At 37.0% G+C, this 16,602-nt stretch overlaps 1 protein-coding gene across 2 annotated transcripts in view; it reads left to right on the forward strand.

Moving 5' to 3' along the window:
- Positions 1-16,602, forward strand: part of GRIP1 (glutamate receptor interacting protein 1) — a 370,480-nt gene that overhangs the window by 248,155 nt on the left and 105,723 nt on the right. For both annotated transcript variants that reach the window (XM_029283947.1, XM_029283946.1), the window contains exons 3-5: positions 11,298-11,433; positions 12,376-12,521; positions 16,489-16,572. In XM_029283947.1, coding sequence (XP_029139780.1) covers positions 11,298-11,433; positions 12,376-12,521; positions 16,489-16,572 — 366 coding nt within the window. The remainder of the gene's footprint in view (positions 1-11,297; positions 11,434-12,375; positions 12,522-16,488; positions 16,573-16,602) is intronic.

Genomic DNA, 16,602 nt, shown 5'->3' on the forward strand with positions numbered 1-16,602 from the left:
TTATATACACTCCTATCGCGACGCCCCCATCCCCTCCCCTTGGTCCCATTTGAGAGGACTTCCGGGGGCACAATCTGTCCGATCCGCCTAGCCAGAATACATCATCCCTCCCCCTCAGTTACATTGTTCAGAACTTCTCTCTGCCATCCTTTTGTCTTGTTAAGTGTGTCTTCTAGCCAAGCCTCCTGGAATCTAGTGCTTACCTGCAGGGCTTGGCTAATCCTTCTATTGTTAATCAATTGTGACCGTTTTATTTTTAAACTTCTTCCTTTCTCACATAGTTAATTGGCTGTTAGAGCTACTATAGGAAATTCTTTTCTACTAAATTATAATTATTACATGTTTGATACATTGTATCTTCCAGTTGCAGATCACATTCCTTCTCAAAATAAAGGCAAGAGAGATTGCCTTTAATTTAAAGATTAGATTTTATAATCTATGAAGGGAAGTGGAGCGATCTTAAAAAAAAAGCACGTTTTGCTAAATTTACTTTTTAAAAACATTTTTCCTGGATTGACTGTTCAAAATCCTGTTTCCCAAAAAGCAATTAAGGCTTTAATTGTACTTTCAGTTAATGCTGTGCACAATCATTATGTCTTAAAAGTTTTCTTTTTTGTTGCACAGTCAGCCGTAATCTATTCCCAGTTTTCTAATTAAGAAGACACATTATGGGTGCAAACAAGAGTTCATCTTTAAAGGTAATGTTATATTTTAGATGTTGCAACTTACTTGGTTGTAAAACCTACTCTGGAACAGATCCACAGGAGATATTAATAAACAGTGGACTTAACTAAAGATCTAATAGGTGTATCATTCTTCAAACTGATTTAAAAAAAATTCCTTAAGAATAACAGTGCAGTAACATAAAACTTCTTGTTTTCTCCGCAGATTGTGTTGCTTGAAAATAATACACAACAATATGAAACAAATATTGTTTATGGTTCATAGCTCAATATTCTCTTTGAGGTTCCTATGCAATAACAACAGCAGTGTTAACATTATGATATTTAGGAGAACGCAGTTTAGATATTACATATTTTGTTCAGTGATTCACTCTTATTTGTGTAGTAAGTGTAGAAAGAATGTATATATCTTTATTTTTTTCTATAATTACATAACTATAGGTATAGGGTATCTAGGGGAACAAATAAAGAATCTGGATTATAAATGTAGAGTTCAGATTAGATTATAGGAGGTCATTGAATTAGCAAATGTTTTTAGGCAGCAAATCTTTCCAGACTTAAAATACTGATGTATTACAAGGTTCTCCAACAATCCTTAGATAACAGCCTTTTTAATATAAACTAATATTTTACTTTGAATATTCCAATCTCAAATTTCATTTTAATCTTGAAGCTAGATTCTAGTTCAAAACATAATGCCTTATTCAAGGAAGTGAGTACAGCTTAATGGTGGAGCCAATTCTTTGGAAGGAAAATGTTCTACTTGGCCCTTGGTGATCCCTGGCAGCAATAGGAAAGATTCATATCTAAAACTGGCAAGAAGTTTTGACAGTTTTCTTACAAAGTACTGAGTTACATTGAACAACAGTATGACATCATTTCTTACATTCTTCTATAGATCTTCTAAATCAGAGGCCCCCAACCTTTTGGAAACCAGGGACCGGTTCCATGGAGAGAGGTTTTTCTGCGGACCGGAGGGGGCATGGTTTCATGTGCTGCCTGCATCCTGCGGATGGGGCTTTGCTTATTTGCGTGGACTGGTTTCTGGCATGCCGCAGACCAGTACCGGTCCATGGACCAGGGACTGGGGACCCCTGTTTTAAATCACTGAATTTTAAAGAAATTAAATCTTAGTAAAGTGAGGAAGAGTAACACTCAGTGTAATCTCCCATGTCCCATTTGGACAGCAAAAATCTTAATTTAAGTTTTTTCTTAATTTTGTTCAATTTTTCTTGTTGATTTTATATTTTTCATTGTTTTTCCTTAACTGTATAAATAATGATGCCACTGTCAGCAATTGAAACCAATGTTGAGCTGCTTCAAAGCTCTTCAAATAAATATGGCAAAATAAACCTTATTTCAGAGTTATTATTTTTTTTTGTTCTTAAACAATTAAACTTCAGGTATATCAATGAAAATGTATGATGCTTTTCTTACATAAATATGCTTCAGAAAAATATTGTTTTATGCACCAAAGGGAGGAAAACCAATAAAACCTTACTTAGACATATCTCATTTAATTCTAATCAATTCCATTAAACTTTCTCCATGAATACACAGCCTTTGTGTTATATGAAAAATCAATCAATGAAAGATAATAAGCCAGTTGAGCGAACCAATATTGGCTTGTTACTAACTTCCTTCTATAATGTTTTGCAGTATAAATGACAGGTTGCTACATGTGCTATATAAAAAAGAATACAGAAGAAAAGAAGTTTTAACTCCCAAATAAGCTTTTAAATATTTTGGTTCTACTTTGGTCCCATCTACCCTGATTATTAGGACTATGTATGCATAGCCAGGAACAACTTTCAAGGCAGATGAATAAACTTGAAAACAGATGCATCTAACATAGACAGAGAGTTATTGCTTCAACCAAGATGTTGTCATGGTTCCATGAAACCAGCTGTCAGTGGTTACCTCAAACAATAATTGACAGAACTAGAAGAGAAATTAACTCCATGATGAACCACAGTTTGTTTCAATAGTTAGATATTCATCTGCTTTCTGTCGTGACATTTTTGGGTTGTTTTGTTTTTGCTAACTTGCTACCATTATTACTATTCATTATTATTACCACATGAAATCATAGCTGCCAGTTCTTTAGCTAGTGTTAGTGGTCATTCATATCAAGTTTTTTCCAAGAACCTAGAATGTTGTAATCTATTAGGTGCCGCCCAAGCAATAAGGCCTTTTGTAATTGACAGATGAAAATTGGTTAATACAAAATTATTTTTAAGAGTTGTTCAAGGCTTTTTGATATGGCACCCAATGTGCTGATAACCACTGGGACCACCTTGGCCATTTTTTGCCATAATCTTTTAACTTTTCCAATCTTGATACTTTGTGATCTTCTCCAATTCTTTATCAGAAGAATTGCCCTGGTATTGCCATATCAATTATTCACACTTTCTTTGTTTCAACCACAGTTAAATCTGGTGTGTTATGTATCAAGACTTTATCAGTTCATGTTTGGAAATCCTACAATATTATAATCTGCTTGGAGGTGGTTTCTAAGGAGGCAATACAGGAATATTTAAGAAAAGCAAACCTCCCAAAGATACCAGAGAACATGCAACATATGTTGAACGAGAAAATAACAATGATGGAAATTACAGAGGCTATAAAAAGACAAAAAAGATAAAACTCTGGGACCCGATGGTCTCCCAGTAGAATTCTATGTAGCATTACAAGATATAATAAGCCCGATATTGAAAGATCTTTGTAATCTGCTTATTTTCTAATACTTTTTCAACTATATGTTCCCACCAATTTTTCATTGTTGTTGTTAGTTGCGAAATCATGTCCCACCAATCGCGACCCCATGGACAACGTTCCTCCAGGCCTTCCTGTCCTCTACCATCTTCTGGAGTCCATTTCAGCTCACGCCCACTGCTTCAGTGACTCCATCCAGCCATCTCATTCTCTGTCGTCCCCTTCTTCTATTGCCCTCAATTTTTCCCAGCATTAGTGTTGTGTCCTGAGCCTGCTAAAGTAGGAAGCAGGCTCAGAATTGTTGCAAACAGTCCCAGGCAAACCAAAAGCTGCCCGGGACCAGACTGGTGGTGCCAGCCGTGTGCGCATGCGCAAGGCGCAAAAACAGCCAGTTCCTATTGGTTAACACTGTCTGGGTCTAAGGCCCTATAAAAGGCCTGCGTGCCTTTTGCTGTTTGCTTGGTTGTAGGAGAAGATTAATAAAGAGCTTGATTGTTCACCATGTGTCTTCATCAATTGCCAATGAACGGAATACACAAAAGTGGCGATGAAGGTGGGATCCCTGCAAGTAAAAGGAACAAATAGGACTCACCGAGAAGGTTCTGAAGACGGAAGACAGCGTCCTGCACTCGCGACTCAGCCTGCCAGTACAGCATCGCTGGAGGTGAGCTCGGCAAAGGGACCCTTTCCCAAAAAGACTAGCTTGCAGAGGAGGCAATTAGCGAAGGCCATAAAAGTTTACGATGTCAAAAATAGGCCGTTTGACAGACTTTGATGTCTCCCACCCAGAGAGATGGAATTCATACGTAGCAAGGGTAGAGAACTACTTTAGAGTAAATCAAATCAGGGAAGACGGCCTGAAGGCGGCAACTCTTCTGTGTGCCTGTGGACAGGAAGCCTTTGACATCGCGGAAAATCTGGTGGCCCCTGCATTTCTGGAGTCAGTAACGTACGCTGACTTGAAGAAGATGCTGAAGGAACATTTCCAGCCTAAATTGTCTGTCATCACTTGGAGGCATGCGTTTGAGCAGAGAGACCAGAGGCCGGGTGAATCTGCTGCAGATTTCATCGCTGCCTTAAGACAAGCGGCCAGGCCTTGTGAGTTCAAGGACCTGGAGGAGAGGCTGCGAGATCGTTTCGTGTGTGGCCTACGAAGTAGAGAACTGCAACAGAAGATTTTTGCGAAAGAAGAAGTATCGTTTCAAGATGCTTTAAGAGAGGTTGCAGCTGAGGAAGCAGCAGGTGGCGCTGTGAAGGCTTTGCGGCTCACCAGGAACCCTCCAGCCACCGTGACCATCCATCAAGAGGACGCTCGGGAAGATTCAGAAGCGGATCCTGAAGAGAAGGTGGACAGACTTCACCAGCCAGCAGAAAGAAGGCTGAAGGGGCATCCAGACAAGGCCCCAGCAGCTCTTCAGTGTTTCGGGTGCGGAGGACGCCACAAGCGAGCTGACTGCAGATTCCGGTCCGCCATTTGCCGCGCATGTGGCAGGCAAGGCCACATTGCCTCCATCTGTTTGGGTCGCCAGAAGGTCCAACCTCGGGAAGAATTGCTTCAGAAAGGTACCAGGGTCCCCAGCCAACACAGGGTGGGTTTCTGCGCATCGCACAGGAGTATTCTGAGGACAGGGACACACAAGCCCCTTAAGAAAAAACTTCACATTGACGTGAAGTTGCAAGGGTTTCCCTTATTGATAGAGTTGGACACAGGGTCCACCCTATCAATCATTTCCCTTGACACCTTCAAAAGGATTTGTAGCAGTAGTGGCCTTCGAGTTAAACTCAGGCCATCGAATTTAATACTCACTGACTTTCAGAATTCCAAAGTCAGTGTGAAGGGGGAGGCCATGCTCAAAGTGCAGCGAAAGGATTTTGAGGGTTTCCTGGATGTGGTGGTAGTTGGGGATAAATGCATGAGTCTTATTGGACTCGATTGGTTCGAGGCTCTGGGAATCCAAGTGACTAGGCTTCACAGCTTGCAAACGTTGGGCCTTGCAGAAGTCTGCAAGTAGTTTGCTGATGTGTTTAGCTCAGAGCTAGGATCCTACAAGGGCCCCCCCCATTGCATTACGTTTAGACGCAACTATCATGCCCATCAGGGTCAAGCCTAGAAGGGTGCCTTTTGCCCTCAAAAGCAAGATAGATGCAGAGCTGGACAAATTGCTCCAGCAAGGCATCCTAGAACCTGTGGACTCTAGTCCATGGGAAACCCCCATAGTAACACCTTTAAAGGCTAATGGAGAAGTCCGCATATGCGCAGACTATAAGTGCACATTGAATAAAGCGTTGCAACAACACGCATACCCAGTGCCTGTTGTAAGTCACATTCTGGCCTCCATCAAGGGGGGCGCCTTTTTGCGAAACTTGATTTGGCACAGGCCTATCAACAGCTACCTGTTGATGAGGCAACTGCAGAGGCCCAGATGATTGTAACACACAGGGGGGCCTTTAAGGTTAAGAGACTGCAATTTGGGTTTAATGTAGCCCCTGGCATATTCCAAAGTGTCATGGAAGGCACACTTCGTGGTATTCCTGGGGTCTGTCCCTACTTCGATGACGTCCTCATTGCTGGGGAGTCATCTCAAAATTTAGCAGAAAGGTTAAGGGCTGTCTTGCTGTGTTTCCGCAAAGCAGGCCTTAAATTGAAGCAAGACAAATGCAAAATTGGAGTCACTTCCACTGACTTCTTAGGGTTCAGGATTGATGCCCAAGGCGTCCACCCTGCTGAATCCAAGCTGCAAGTGATTCAGCAGTCCCCAAATCCCAAGTCCAAGAGTGAGCTGCAAGCTTTCTTGGGGCTCTTAAATTTCTATCATGCATTCCTCCCACATAAGGCTGCAGTGGCAGAGCCGTTACACCGGCTCTTAGACAAGCAGGCTCCATGGCAGTGGACTAAAGTCCATGAAAGGAGTTTCAATGAGGTTAAGGCCTTGCTCTCTTCAAATGCTTTTCAATGAGCAACTGCCTGTATGCATCACATGCGATGCATCTCCTTATGGGGTGGGAGCAGTACTTAGCCACCTGAAGGCTGATGGGACACAAGTCCCTGTAGCATATTATTCAAGGACTCTGTCATCTGCAGAACGGAATTACGCTCAGATTGACAGAGAAGCCTTGGCCATAGTGGCTGGCATAAAGAAATTCCATGATTTCTTATATGGCCGCCATTTCACAGTCTATACAGACCACAAGCCTTTGCTGGGCTTGTTTACAACTAACAAACAGACATCACACATTATTTCTCCACGTATGCTGAGATGGTCAATTTTCCTGTCAGCATATGATTATTGTGGACTCGGGGACTTCCACCCCTCCAAGGTACACTGGCTTGGACTCAGAGGGTCCAGCCAGTCAGCAGCTGGGTGGGTCACCTGGATATTTGGGGCATCAAAGTCCTGGCCTGCCTAGCCTGGTAGGCGAGCAGGTAGGCCAGGCAAACTCCCCGGCCATTAGAAGGTCACAGCAGACCAAGTGCCCACCCAAACATCTAGGAGATTATGTGAGGTTTCTGTCAATACATGAGGAACCTTGCTAATCTGTAGCAGGATGTTGGTTAACACTCAGTACAGAGTGTCATATTTTGGGTGCATTTTGTTTAGTTTAATAATCACTTTTTAAAAGTGTCCTGCCTGTGTGCAGACCAGTGTAACTCCATTCTTCCTGCCTTTTGAACTATGTACCTGTGCGTACAGCTAGGTGTGTTTTATCTAAGGGGGAGGGGTGTTGTGTCCTGAGCCTGCTAGAGTAGGAAGCAGGCTCAGAATTGTAGCAAACGGTCCCGGGCAAACCAAAAGCTGCCCAGGACCAGACTGGTTGGCGCCAGCCGTGTGCGCATGCGCAAGGCGCGAAAACAGCCAGTTCCTATTGGTTAACACTGTCTGGGTCTAAGGCCCTATAAAAGGCCTGCATGCCTTTTGCTGTTTGCTTGGTTGTAGGAGAAGATTAATAAAGAGCTTGATTGTTCACCATGTGTCTTCATCAATTGCCAACGAACGGAATACACAAAAATTAGGCTCTTCTCCAGTGAGTCCTTACTTCCCATTAGGTGGCCAAAGTACTTCAGGATCTGGCCTTCTAAAGGGTTGATCTCCTCTAGGACTGACCAGTTTGATTGCCTTGCATTCCAGGGGACTTGCAGAAGTCTTCTCCATAGTTCAAAGGCCTCAGTTCTTTTGTGCTCAGCCTTTCTTATGGTACAACTTTCACAGCCATACATTGCAACTGGGAAAACCATGGCCATGACTATACGAATTTTTCATTACTGGCACATAATAATTTTTATAGATGTTCTAGTGAATGAGATTGGCAGCTGTGTTACGGTATGTTGTTGTTTATAATCAGTTTGTGTGATTATACTGTTATTATTAATTTATGGGGAAAGGGCTATTAGAAGGCAGGGTCTCTAAAAACTGAATTAGCTAGATTCCATATGTGATGGTTTTCTACAGAGGTTATATTTTGAATTCATTATAGTTGCTAAAGCCTTGTTTTTCGTTGAAATTGATTAAAGGATTAAAATGAAGTATAAAAACTCATGTTTACAAATTAAGTATGATACAAACATATTCTCTTGAGCAAAATCTCTATTCTGATAGCAGACCAGTCATGCTATATAAAGTAAAGTAATGTCATGTCTTGAGCTCTAATAAAATCCTGTTCAGAAATAACTGAGTTCTATGACAATGTTAAGAGTATAGGTAAATGAAATAACAATCAAGTTTAATTGTTGACCATAACATGGTAAAACAGTTCAATTACACAGAATGTCAATAATAATAACAAACAACATCAGCCTATCTCGGGAAAGATTCAGTAGGTGAATAAAAATGCCAAATCCAGTCTAAACATCTGGCTGATTGTGTGACAAACCATAATATATTACCAATACTAATAGATGCCTTGGGTGCAAGGTTGAAAAAGCTAAACAAGGAACAGACTACAAGATGTATGAAATTCAGAATAAAAATTATTACATTATTTAGGGTAAAACTGAAGTATGGAAATACTAAAAGACATTTCTATTAGAATGATAGTGCTGTGCAGAAGAGTGGAACTGAAAGAATGTTTTAAATGTTAAGAGTCCACAAAATGTGAACTTGCAGTATAACTGAAGAAATGTTAAAATATGGATGTGATTTTCATGTGAGTGCCTGTGCAACTTTTTTGATGTGTGCATGAATAGAACATCTGTGCCTGATGGCTAGAAGATTGCCATGACTGTTTTCCTATACAAATAGAAAGATAGCAAGAGGGAATGCAAAAGCTAGAAGGGGATTAGTTTGCTAAGTGTGCCTGAGCAGGTGTTTGGCAGCATTCCAATTGAAAGCTTACAAGCTGTGAGAATAAGCAGAATTTAGGAAGTGGTTTTATGCTAGATATGGGGTGTGCAGATCAGAGGCTTGCTCTTCAGCAAGCCATTGAGAAAGTCATGCTTGAAGTTGATTCTCAAAAAGGAGAGAAGTGAGACATTAAAGAACATAAAATGTTATATGAAACGTGTAGAAATAATAGAAGGTCTGGGGAAGCATAGTGAATGGTTTCAGTATAAACTATTTTGTTATATCTCCTTTTTCATATCTCATTCATTTAATCTCTTTGTCTTATTATTCTTTACTCCTTTTCTGCACTCTCAAATGTTTGCTTCCACTGCAAAAGAACCATATGATTCCTTTTATGTTTATATTTTTAGTATGCATAGAAAAGGGAAGTATCTTAAAACTAACCTGCTTTTCATTTGAAGTACAAATTTGTATAAAATTTAATGTAAATATTTTCTCTACTCAGTTTAAAAACAGCTAAGACTAGGACAGATAAACTGTAGACCGTAGATGTTGCTAAACAACATATCCCAGCATTTTTTACCACTGGCTGTGCTTCTTGGAGCTACTGGAAGTTTTAGTTCAATAATACATTTATTGGCATATTCCCACTTCTGGAGCAAAGGATCTCCTTAAATCATATCTATTCTTTCAAAAGGGATGGTGAATCTGGATTTTAAAATAAACAATGCTTTCAGCATATAAAATTCTATTTTTATTTTTTGTCTGAGTGTGCATGTGAGGAACAAGTTAGGAAAAGATATGTCTCTTAGTCTTATGGTAATTTTACATGAAGTCTTTGAATCGAATAACTTCTGCCAGATTAACCTTTTTTTTTTATCATTGAGTGTCTTCCTTTTATTGCCAGAAGATTACATGCCAGAACTACTTTGGCATATAAAAATGAGTAAATGTCATAGTAAGCTATGGATCAAATGATTAATCTTTCTGCATGACTGCCCATGTTTATTCATATAAATTTCACTTATTCCAGTAGAACTTACTCTTACATAATTGTGCAAAAGAATGTAGGTTTAACCCAGGCCTTACTAATGCTTCCTGAAATAGCTCTATGTAATTACATTTTTCAATGTAATTGAATGTGGCTACAATGAATCTGGTTTATGAGGAAATACCAAGACATTTAAGCTCAATATCTGGGTTGTTTTATGTTGTTCTTTTGTTTGATTTCACAAATTTGCTAGAGGAAGTATGAAAGGGCAATGGATGCAATGTCATAACACATGTTTCATAATTTTGGCATCATCATAGCTAGAAACGGAAAAGTATAGAAAAGACTATAAGAGAAAGCAAGTCCTGGAGTCTGAATCCTTCCTTTGGAGGGTGGTTATGCAGTTTTAGAATGTTTTCCTCCTGTCATGTGTGTAATCAACAGTCTTAATGGTAAGAGATTATCATTGCAATCAATGGAACTCAGATCTGGGCAAGAACCATTCTGTGTATTTTCATATAAATCTGTAAAGTATGATTTTTAATAATAAAATTGCTTATATTTTGGCTGCAAAAAATAAAACTTGATAATCATTGTTGAAAATTTCAAGTGTCCCATATGAAATCTTGTAATCAAAATTTCTGCATTTCTGGAGTACCCTTTTCAATTTATCAATATATTCAAAATGGCCACTAACCCTTGAAAATCAGAAATACAGAATAAGAATGCTAACATTCTTGTTGAATCAGTGTTTATAATTAGTCATATGCTTTAAGCTTTTATATGTAATACATATTTTAAAAATAAATAAAAACAATTATAAATGATGAAATAAAATAATTCTTGGAAAGACAATCTGAGACATTGTGCTAGACGTCTATACACAAAAGGTATTTCAATAGATACCAGCTCTCCAACTTTGCAATTCTATTTATAGTAGTAATAACTCCTATTGAATTGGATTATTTCATTATAATTAAGATTAAGATAGAAAACCTTAATGGATTTCATTACTTAGGACAGGATTATGCTAAGGCATGTGATTTTGGGGGGTGGGTCTGAAATAGGAAAGCCTATCCTTGAGTTGTTCATTAGATGTTTTTCTCAAAGTAAGATTACCAGATTAGCAATTTAAGCTTTTTGTCAACATATTTTTTATTTTATTTACAAACTGTCATTTGTTCAGAATAATATATGTTTAAAATAATGTTTATTTAGGTTAAATTAAATGTATTTTGTCCATTGATTTCAACAGGCTTAACCACGTGTAGTATTATGTTGTATATAATCTTTAAAAATAACCTACTTTTTTTCGTCTGCAAGCTGCAAACAATGGAGTCTATTTACTGATTTATTTCTCAGCACTAAGTCATTGTTATGACATTAAAACACAGATAAGAGATCTTTTAAGGAATAAAAAATTCTTACAACAAAATGATATCTTAATGGCTAGCAAATATATTGTGAAATAAACTCTGGGGGAATAGAATCCATTTCATCATTTGTATTTGAAAAAACTTAATACAGAAATATTTTTCAAGCTACCTTTTCTCTTTATGGAAGTTACAGTTTTTCTGAAATTACAGTTTACAATGTAAACTTTTTTAATAGTAATATTTTTTTCAACAGAGGAATTCAAAGGCTCAACAATCGTTGAACTGATAAAGAAAGAGGGCACTACTTTGGGGCTTACAGTATCTGGTGGAACAGACAAAGATGGAAAACCAAGAGTGTCTAACCTTCGACAAGGAGGAATTGCTGCTAGGTAAAGACTTTTCAAGACAAAGAACACACACACACACACACACACAAAATAGCTTCAAATTCCTCAACAATAAATAATAGATGTCTTTACCTAAATTAGGCCATTAGAGAAGAAACACAGAACTGTGATAGCTGAGAAAGTTGAGAAATATTGTAAGATGCAATATTACAAATAAAGAAAATGTTTAGTGATATGCAGAATATATTCTGCAGTCAAGCGGTGACAAAGAATTCAAAAATTTAAATAAATTGTTCTGTGACTAATTCTTAAATTGGCAACTTTTTCTACTTGTGAACAATTCAGTTGTATTTTAAATTATATTTCACTAAACCTAATGTTCGTAGAAAACATGTCTCACATAAAGCAGGATTCAGGCTTAATCACTGCTCTCTCAAAATGATCTTAAGTGAATGATTTCCACATGACACTCTGAAACATTATTCTCCTATCTAGTACATTTTTGAGAGATCTGTGTCATTTAAAGGGTCAAATTATAGAAATTTGGACATGCAGAGACTTTGTCAATCAAATAGCCAATGGACTATATGGAGAAACAATTTGACTTGCTTCCTAAAATAAAGACTCATTTTTGCTTTGTAAGGCTTTTATATATGGTAATAATACTACACAAATAAAGGAATATTATATTGCTATATATAGAATGTCATATCACTATTTTGAAAATTAGCATTAAAATAATATATTTTTACTTGTAAACGAGGGGTCCTTGGTGCTCTCTGAGTTTGTTTTCTTGCAGATGTTTGGGTAGTGTTTCATCCTAGATGGATGAAGTTACCTAGTATGGGTAATGAAACATCTACAAGAAAACAAACAAGCTCAGAGAGCACCAAGAATCTCTCATTTCAACCCTGAGCTACAAACATTTAAATGTTACAAGACAAATAAAATACAGCTTCACTGAAGAAGAGATGTGTGTTGCAGAAGTGACCAACTGGATGTGGGGGATTACATCAAATCTGTAAATGGAATCAACCTGACAAAGTTTCGCCATGATGAGATCATTAGTTTGCTCAAGAATGTTGGTGAGCGGGTTGTATTAGAAGTGGAGTATGAGCTGCCACCTGCTTGTAAGTAATAATTTATAAAATAATCTGTGTAAAATGTTTTTAATAAAATTAATGGATATATTAAACTGATGGTATGATACAAATATGGTAATAGCTTTTTTCCAACACACTCTCTTCTCCTGTTTCACAGCCTCACTGTTTTGTTCTTTAATTTCCACATTAGCAATGCTTATCTAGGTTGCCATTTGTGAAATACTTATAACTACAATGGATGGTCTGTATGTTGCCAGAAGAGACTCTGGAAAGAGGATTGCTATTGATGAAGGCGGCAGAGCTCTCTAGTACTATGATGATTTTATCTAATCAGACATTATTCTTAAGAATAGTAATTTTTTCTGTATCAAAATGAGTGATACCTATGTTAGGATATTGAATTTAGTAGCTGGAACAGTAAAGTGTACAATAGGCCAGAACACACAGTTGTAGTTAGAGAGTGCTGGCTTATGCATGATGCAATCTATGCTATGATTGGTTGCTGTAAATATAAAGGGGGAGTTTTTTTCCCTTTTCCCCCTTCTTTTTTCCTCTGAATACTGTTTAATTTACCTTATGATGTTCCTGTGTTCCTAACTGTCTTGTGTGTTCCTAACTGTCTTCCTGGATGATGACAAAGACTGCTGTAAGTTTGAATGTTATATACATTTATATATATATATACATTTATATATATATATATATATATATATGTCCTTTAAAATTCTAAAAATTGGAGGATGACTCCTGGGTAAATTCATGTTCGAAGGGTCACAAGCAGTGAGACCACCAGGAGATTAAAAAGTTACAAAAATTTATTGCTATTAAAACATTAAAACACCTAGCTTTCGCCGGCCTCCTGCCGGCTTCGTCAGGGTGACTAGCCANATATATATATATATATATATATATATATATATATATATATATATATATATATATATATATATATATATATATATATATATATATATATATATATATATATATTTACTGAAGAGTAAATAAAATTGATAATCATTTTACATGAGATAACAATGGCAATAGCACTTAGACTTATATACTGCTTCACAGTGCTTTACAGCCCTCTCTAAGCAGTTCACAGAATCAGCATATTGCCCCCAACAATCTGGGTCCTCAGTTTACCCATCTTGGAAGGATGGAAGGCTGAGTCAACCTTGAGCCTGGTGGGATTCGAACTCCATGATAGATGTCCAGCTAGTACTGTCAATAGTCAAAATGCGTACACGCAATTTCTTATAATGCAACAAGCTCTCTGTATATTAGCGCAAACATCTTATTCAACAGAGATAATTAACATTGACTCTCTCATACTGTATATATTAAATTTAGAATTGCAATAATTTGATGTAACACCCAGTTTTCTTTTGACAAAGCTGGCTCAGAAACTATGCACTTTCCTCTGTCCTATCAGAGTTGAAAAACTGGTTAAGAAAGCCCTTTAATAATTTAGATGATACTTCAAAACATTCACTAACATTTCTCCTTCAATTACTGTAGCCCACTAATTGTGACATTATTTGTAAGGTACTGCATACTTTTCCTCTGTTGCTTCATTTGTGTCTGAGTGACAATATGGACTAAGAAATACACACACACACACAATGTTCCCATTAGTTCTAGGAGCAAAAAAAAAAAAAAGGTCTTGCCTGGTTTTAGATTAATTTTGAGCTAAAGAAAAATAGAATGCTATAACATTCAATCTTAGCACAAGAAAGGTAAAAAAATGTTTCCTTCCCTATCCACCCTGGCTGGCAAGTTCCAGTTTAATCTCTGGCATATCTAGGGGGGCTCCTGATTGTTATCCTTGAAAATCATTGTAGATAGAGAATACTGAATTCATAGTTTGAATCAGTATAAGGTAGTTTTCTGAATTACCATTTAAACTCTTTTCCATGTTTCACTAATAGGGGCATAGCACATGCTTTTACACTTTAATCTGTGTATACAAATCTGTTTCTATAGTTTTTAGAGTAAGATTCATAGATCAAATCAGTTGACTACCTTTTGAAATAGACTGTTTAGATTGTCTTGAGGGTTGTTCTTTCTATGCTTTTTTGTGACACTGTTTTACACTAATATAAGACCTAGGGCTCTGCCAATCATTGGGAAGACACTTGATAAAGCACCGCTGCTCAGCATTCAGCATATATCTATCTTTCACTGTTTCTCTTTTTAATTGCTTGAATACACCTACAAAAATAAAAAAGTTAGAAGATATAAATATTAATTAAATAAACTAAGTAAATTAATAAATATATAAAATGATTAAACTTGTTTAAATACCAATAAATTTGTTTTCCAGTCTTTCTGCTGCATCCATGAAGGACTAATTCAAAGGCTTGTCTATTGATAAATTATTGATCAATGGTCATGTTATTGCTTCACTATCATCAGTTAGAACTTCAGCATGCTAGTGCATTTTGCTCAAAAATCTTCCCCAACAGATTTTCAGCCATGTCTTTCTAGCGTTTTTATCTTGGAAAATTCAGGTTCAAGTTCCCACTTGATCTTGGAGTTCACAGGGTAAACTTTCAGATCCCAAAGAAAAGGGCAAAAGTAAATGTTACTTAGAGGTTTTGGAGGACATACAGATAGAATTAATGGTACTATGAGTAAATGTTAATAAGATATTGGATTATCAAGTGACTTTAGATTGCTTATCATGTAGAGGCCATTTACAAACTACATTCATTGTGTTGTCAAATCTATAGGAACTTTTTTTCCTCTTGATCAGAGAAAAACTGCTGTCCGACTTCTTGTCTCATATTCATCCATTGCCACTTTTCCCACTATCTGATATTAAACTATCATACTTCCTATTTTTAAGTTACTGGAATCTTGAGCTATTCCTATGTTGAGTCGTGTTGTATTATCTAATAAATCAAAGTTCATGTTTTTTTCTTAATTTTTTGTTGATACTAAAGTTCTAAGCAGTTCTGTAATAGCTATTATCATTTAAAAAATGTCTCCAAGGTATATTCAGTTATTTTTGCTCAGTCTGATGAGAATTTTAAAGTTCAGAAGATTGGGGGAATTTTTTGCACCAACTTCTAATTTTCTTTTTCTCCAATCTTCCTGCTGACTCTTCTCTTTCTAGGGGAGTTGTATTTGGCAGAATTTGACCTTGAGAGTAACTGAACTCAGTGTCTTATCTCCAGTTGATTATCAGTTTTATGAGCTTGCACTCTTTCCCAGCTGCAGGCCTATCTATTGTCCTAGTTTGATTTCTGCTATTGAGTAAAGGGCAAATCTAGTTATTATTAAAACCCCAAAAGAGGTGATTTGAAATCTCCTAAGAATGTTTCATTTTGATAATCACCAAAGGCAAAATTGAACATTTAAAAGTTAGCACAATTGTTATATATGCACTATAACCGAAAAGCCACATAATATTTTTTGGATTGTATGCTCAGCTGATGTTGCAGGAGCTGTATATCATAATGCAACAATTTATGCCTTCTAATCTCATTTATCCCTTTCATAGCAATATGCAACATCACCCTTTTCTGGTGCAAGATACATGAGTTGCCATTATTTTCAATAATTTCTGTTCTCTATCCAAGACGATAACATCCTACAGTATATTCATGATGCAATGAAACCCAGGAGGGAGATTTTTCTATTCTCTGTTACTGCCTATTTTTCTTCCCGAGCCTCCATTAAATCTATATTTGCAGTTCTGCTATCAGGATCAATTTTGGTGTAATGCTTTTATGTTACTTGAGAATAAAAGTAATTTAGCTTTCGATGCTCCATTTAGTGATCTTAACATCTATTTCGCAAAGAAGATTTTTGAGCTCATCCATTTTGCTATTTTTGGTGTACTGGCTAGAAAATGGGGAACCATGAGTTCTAATCCCACCTTGGGCACAAAACTCAGCTCAAATAAATGATACATTAATTATGATTAAATTGTAAAATTTAGTTTTGTTGCAAGCAGTATAATTAGAAGGCTTATCTTATTTTTCAGCTGTACAAGGTTCAGGTGTTATTTTTAGAACTGTGGAAGTTACTTTACATAAAGAAGGGAACACTTTTGGATTTGTAATTAGAGGTAAGTTCCCCATAATAATTTGTTTCCCAA

This window comes from Protobothrops mucrosquamatus, unplaced genomic scaffold (assembly GCF_001527695.2).
Source record: "Protobothrops mucrosquamatus isolate PMUCROS unplaced genomic scaffold, P.Mucros_1.0 scaffold289, whole genome shotgun sequence".
In the NCBI taxonomy this organism is placed as follows: Eukaryota; Metazoa; Chordata; class Lepidosauria; order Squamata; family Viperidae; genus Protobothrops; species Protobothrops mucrosquamatus.